The following is a 6,050-nucleotide window of genomic DNA, read 5'->3' as shown; positions in this document are numbered from 1 at the left end:
AGCGAATCGATGCATTTTTGTAAGAAAAATATCCATATTCAAAACGTTCATATTTGTTCACCCCCCGGAGCCGTGTGAGACACTTATTTTTTTATGGATGGGCACATTTTATTTAACTTCTTTTGGACTGATGCATGCAACACCCGCTGAGTGGCATTAAACAGCTAGAAAGATCAAAGACTATTTTGTTATATAACTCTGACTGGATTCGTCTGAAAGAAGAAAGTCATATACACCTGGATGCCTTGAGGGTGAGTAATTTATGGGCTAATTTTCATTTTTGGGTGAACTAACCCTTTAATATTAATAAATAACATTCAGACAGAGAAAGAGTGTGATTTGTTGAAATGCCTTGGACTGAATAAATCAATCCCTGCATTAAAAACCAAATCCTTGATTTGAATTTCTTCCCTTTGATCTTCCCTTGAATTTCCTGTTATAATCTATGCAATTCATAAGCACTTAATGTGACCTGTATTGAACTATTCTTTATGCTTCTCTAAAAATTACATATGAATTCTATGAATAGAATCAAAGAAGCGCTACACCTAAAAATTAAAGGCAAGTCTCTATTTCCTCTCAAGAGGCTTATCCCCCAACAAATCTGTTTATCTCTTAGTTTATCTCAGTCTGAAAAGGAAAATGACTATCATGTAAACAAATTCTCAGCTCTAATGAAATTTCATCTTAAAATAAGCCTTTGAGGAAACTAAATTAATGGTAAAAGCTCACTCTAAGGTAGCACTAATCATTTTTATTGCTGTTCTATTTGCAGTCTAAAAATAAACAGCAATATTATCATATGCCTGGTATATGTAATTAATCTTCTTTGACAATCACAAGTACAAGAATCAGCTTGTTGACATTTACCGGCTAGAAAATTGCTCTGACATGTCCGAGTTTAACCTGTCAAAGCAGACAACAGGCTTTTTACTGTCTCTAATCCACTTCAGGTTTTTTGTAATGTAAATTCATAGTAACAGGACAGAAAGAAAACCTGTAAACTACATAACTGCTCCAGACCATTAAAGAGACCAGTTTTCATAAGATTATAGAGACTGGTTGCCACATATACGTCTAAACTAAAAAAGGTCTAAAGATATTTGTTTGCCTGTGCAGTCTCTAACTAAGCAATGTACATTGCATTTTCTTAAATGTAGTTTTAATTAAGTCTTCCATAAAAATAAATCTTCAGTGGTTTAATGTTTGAAAATGATTTGAATTGGAAAATTAAGACCGCTATAAATATTAGTATTGTTGTAAGTATACACTTGGGCTGTAAAATAAAATTATTATTATTATAATATTTTACCATTTTACATTAAACTTTCACAAGAGTCATTTATAATTTTTGTTTTTATTTAGTAAGTTTTATATTTTATTTAATAATAATAATAAATAATAACAATAATAATAATCATTATTTATAGTCATACTGATTAGCTATAATCACAGTTTTGGCCAAATTGTGAAGCTCTACAAACAAGCAAAGCATTGATATTTTTTCTCCAAATTGGGCCCATTTTAAAGGTGACATTTCATGAAAATCTGACTTTTCCAGGTTTTAAGTGCTATAATCATCTACCAACCAAGGAAACATGAAAAAGATTAACCCAGTAACTTTGTTTTGGTAAGCATTTTTCTGCAAGAGTCTGAGAAAACAAGCGCGTCTGATTTCGCTCCCTTGGTGACATGGCAAAGGGATCTCATTATAATATTACTGCCCTTTAATCTGTAAGTTTCCACCCACGGCGACCGTTATTGTGTTTTCGCAAACGACAACGGTGTACCAACCAAGGAAACGTGAAAAAGATTAACCCAGTAACTTTGTTTTGGTAAGCATTTTTCTGCAAGAGTCTGAGAAAACAAGCGCGTCTGATTTCGCTCCCTTGGTGACATGGCAAAGGGATCTCATTATAATATTACTGCCCTTTAATCTGTAAGTTTCCACCCACGGCGACCGTTATTGTGTTTTCGCAAACGATAAATGATCTGTGGAGTATTTTGAGCTGAAACTTCACAGACACATTCTGGGGACACCAGAGACTTATATTACATATTGTAAAAAGGGGCATAATATGTCTCCTTTAAAATTTAACTAGGTATGAAAAATGTGCTATATAAATAAAATAGCCTTGGCTAAAGGGTACAAAACCTGTGGAAAAATTCTAATCTTGCTGATACACATAAGATACAAAAAAATATGTAAATGTAAATGTAAATAAAATCATTCGCTCTCCATAATCTCCATACACCTGTAGAGATAAAGAAACCAGTGACTATGAGGATTATTATCCCCTCACCTCTGGGCCTCACGCTCGTCTTTGGGGTTGTAGTTGGATAGACAGTCCAGGATGAAGATCTGACCCCACTCAGTGCATTCATTGAGGGCCGTCAGGAGCTTATTGATGTTCTGAGGATTCAGGTCCAGAAGGTTGCTGTTGGGGTGAGACTCGCTGATCTCAGACAGGGCAGCAACTGCATTAGCCACAACCTATGTGAAAATCAGATATCAGTAAAGAATTGTGAATGGGGAAGTATGCATTTAGGACAATTAGATCCAAAGTATCTAACCATGGGGTTGGAATCAGCGATCAGGTCCCTGAGAGAATCCAGGAAGCCCTGGTCCTCCACCATCTGGGCATTGATGTCATGCAGTTTGGCCACGCACACTGCAGCGGTCTTCCGCACATAGGGGTCTTCATCCTTCAGACACTTTCGCAGAGGCTCGCACAAGTACTCAGTGATCTTGTCCACACGAATACAGCCCATTGTACGCACAGCCAGAGCTCGGATCAGAGGGTTTGGATCCTCACAATCCTAAAAAAAAAGAAAGAATAACTTCAGACCTCTTGGTGGAATTTTACAAAATCATAGTACACTGATGTCCAAATTTGATCCAAACTTTAACAGCAATTCTCACCTTGACAAAGCTGTTAACGGCCATGATGGCCATGTCAGGTTGACTCTTGGCATAGTTCATAAGGTACAGGTAAACCAGTTTCTTCAGCTCCAGGTTATCCTGATGTCCAAATTTGATCCAAACTTTAACAGCAATTCTCACCTTGACAAAGCTGTTAACGGCCATGATGGCCATGTCAGGTTGACTCTTGGCATAGTTCATAAGGTACAGGTAAACCAGTTTCTTCAGCTCCAGGTTATCGGTCTGCATGCAGTTTACCACATCTGGAAACAAGGAACTAAAGAAACAGGTAAAAAGGTATTAGCATAACTATTAGGGTCAAAATAATCATCTTTTAAGAAATGTGGGAGGTAAGAGTGCATATCTGATTCAGTAATGGTGATAAACGAGTCAGTCAAAGCACCTGACATCCTTGCCCACTGTCATGGCTGCAATGACTTTCTTCACTGCCTCTTTCCTCTTCTCCTTCTTCTCATTGTTCAGCTCGGCCTTCAGCTCAAAGATTTCACCTGTAACAGAGAGTAACATGATTAGTGCTCATCTGATCTGAAGTTTTCAGAGGCTAATGCTTATACAAGTTCTATGGAGCAGAAGAGTAGCATTAAATTCACAATTATTCTACACACAAGTACACTATATTTAGTCAAAATAAACGTTGTTTACTATTTTACTACTATTCCACTAATTCTTGAAATATTTACTTGTCATATTTGCACTTTTAAATTAATCAGAAATTATCACTAGAGTGTTCTTGATACAAATGTACCCCTAAAATTACCTGGAAAATCAACACTTAATATAGATTGGTGGTGTGTTAGAGTGCCTGTATGCAAACTGAAAAGATCGAGGAACTGTGTGTGTGTGTGTCTTCTACTTAGGTCATTCACAGAAATGAGCGTGCAAATGCAGAGGCATCATGACCATTCAAAGCAAGGGGCACGTGCCTTTCAGATTTTTGGGCCAAACATATTTGAATGCAAATTTCAAGACAAAAATGAAAGATTTTTACATTTTATAATTCTGTTCCACAATTATTGCAGGAACAAAACTGATAATGCCTCAAAATCAGTGGCTTTTGGTGAAATTCACATTTTGAAGTCAAAATGTGTATTGTAGCCTCTATGATTTGTGCATATCCAATGGGTTTTTACGCGTGGGTGGTTGGGGGGATCTGGAATACTGAATCAATGATAATATCTTATTAATAATGCATGTTCCTGTTCCAGTTCATAATTTAAAAGTATGTAATGGGATCTGAAGACATTGTAGTATTATTACAGTGAAACTTCAAGTACATTTTTATTAGATAATTATTTTTATATGGAGTTGGGTTTTGAGTTCAGTTGTAATTTTTCTTGGTTTTATCTTGGTTTAAAATATTTTCAAAATCTCAGGATTTCAGTCCGAGTCCAACCCAAATTTATATCACTAAACTATCATGACTCATAATAAAGAACGAAACACCAGAACTGAACATACATGGTCTAAAACAACATCCAGAAAATATCGTATCAAACTGCGAGTAAATTGTTCAGGGGTTTTAGATCAGTTCTTTTTAAATCCTATTACCATCCCATAGCCTACATGAACAAATTTAAGCTCTTCACTTGCCTTTTTTGTTGGTGGTAAAATACTTGGAGTCAGTCATTCTGACAGCTTCTCAGATCTGAAGAGGAGGAAATAAAGCACATTTACATATCAACATTTTAAGAACGCATAAAAGCAACAGTATAATCTCAAAATATCCTTTATTGACGGCTGGCAATTTTCATGAAATTAGAATACAGATACAAATTTTAAACATGCCTGTAATTCCCAATTTACACAGGAAATCATCAGGGAGTTATGTAGACCATTTGCTACATGAACATACAGCAACGCAGTAACACAGCCTTGCATTACAAAAGATTACATAAACTAAAAATATATGTCATACTTAATATTTGCAGCTGTACTTCACAAATGTTATGACTGTTACGTTTATTAATTGGGCTTGACCCAAAAATTATCCAGCTATGCTAGGCTAGTGAAAGCCTTGGAAGCAGGACCTTTATCGACTGAAATACAGACATCTGTCCTATCTAAATTATAATGCAAACAAGTGATGAAAACACAAAAAATCAGATACGCACAAGGGATGTAAGAATCGACGCAGTATACGAAAATCTTCGGTTACTGGAGCACTTCCCGGCGAGATGGTAGATGCGGTTGCTGCCTCTGCTTTTGGTCGGCGCTGGAAGATGGAGCGCACCCGGAAAAACAAAATGAAGCGCGGAACCAACGAACGAGAAGAACGCGTGAGATAGATCGGAGTCACACAGATGTTACACCGGATGCAGACAGCAGGGGACTTTGATAGGGTGTGTGGCTGCAATTATGCACCATTCTTATATAAGTGGGCTTTATACAAGCCCGGCGAGTTTATTACATCAGTTCACAAGGCCATATTAGATTCAGTGATGCAGGAGATAATATCACGTCAAATGTTATTTGTCTCAGATTGCGTGGAAACCAGTGAGTGGGCTGCATAAAGTCAAGGAATCTAGACTAGATTCCACAATATTTGTGACTACATGTGCCTAAAGAGCCTGCCCTTTTTTCTTTTGTTTAATTTTGTTACATTTTATCCTTTGAACGCTGCCAACCATCGTATGTTTGATTGTTTTGAAGATGTATGGCATAACTGCACAATCTTATCACGTTATATATAATATATATAATTTCTTACTGTACTGTAGTTGGTTCACTTGGTTTATTTCATTGGATAATTAAACATTGACGGGTCATACTATGCTTAAATGGACTGTTCAGATTTGTGAAATTTCACAGTAAAATTTTTGTCTGTTAACCTGTCATTGAGTCCTTAAATTAACAGCTTTCTAGAAAAAATAAGATTTAAAGGCCTCATATGGTGGGAAAACAGATAAAACTGGCTTTGTAAAAACTTTTACTGATTTATTTTGCTCCTTCATATGGTGTCATGCATATACTGTAAGATAATAGTGATCTAAACCATAAAAGGCATACAATTTCTAAAACTGGCCTAAATATTCAAATAGATATTCTAATTTGTTGTAATACTATACTGAATACTATTATACAATGTTTTAAATATATCTCTACAAAA

The 6,050-nt window shown here is 36.0% G+C and overlaps 1 protein-coding gene across 2 annotated transcripts in view; it reads right to left on the bottom strand.

The window, feature by feature from the left end:
• Positions 1-5,238, bottom strand: part of LOC107712150 (adaptor related protein complex 2 subunit beta 1) — a 48,545-nt gene extending 43,307 nt beyond the window's left edge. For both annotated transcript variants that reach the window (XM_016517294.1, XM_016517295.1), the window contains exons 1-6: positions 5,056-5,238; positions 4,535-4,589; positions 3,327-3,432; positions 3,065-3,200; positions 2,575-2,820; positions 2,304-2,494 (exon numbers count right to left, since the gene is read on the bottom strand). In XM_016517294.1, the coding sequence (XP_016372780.1) occupies positions 2,304-2,494; positions 2,575-2,820; positions 3,065-3,200; positions 3,327-3,432; positions 4,535-4,571 (716 nt within the window). In that variant the 5' untranslated portion in view covers positions 4,572-4,589; positions 5,056-5,238. The remainder of the gene's footprint in view (positions 1-2,303; positions 2,495-2,574; positions 2,821-3,064; positions 3,201-3,326; positions 3,433-4,534; positions 4,590-5,055) is intronic.
• Between the last annotated feature and the right edge of the window lie 812 nt (positions 5,239-6,050).

The sequence above is a fragment of the Sinocyclocheilus rhinocerous genome, unplaced genomic scaffold (genome assembly GCF_001515625.1).
Source record: "Sinocyclocheilus rhinocerous isolate Xijiao unplaced genomic scaffold, SAMN03320098_v1.1 scaffold1319, whole genome shotgun sequence".
Classification (NCBI taxonomy): Eukaryota; Metazoa; Chordata; class Actinopteri; order Cypriniformes; family Cyprinidae; genus Sinocyclocheilus; species Sinocyclocheilus rhinocerous.
This window is presented reverse-complemented; position numbering and strand designations above follow the sequence as displayed.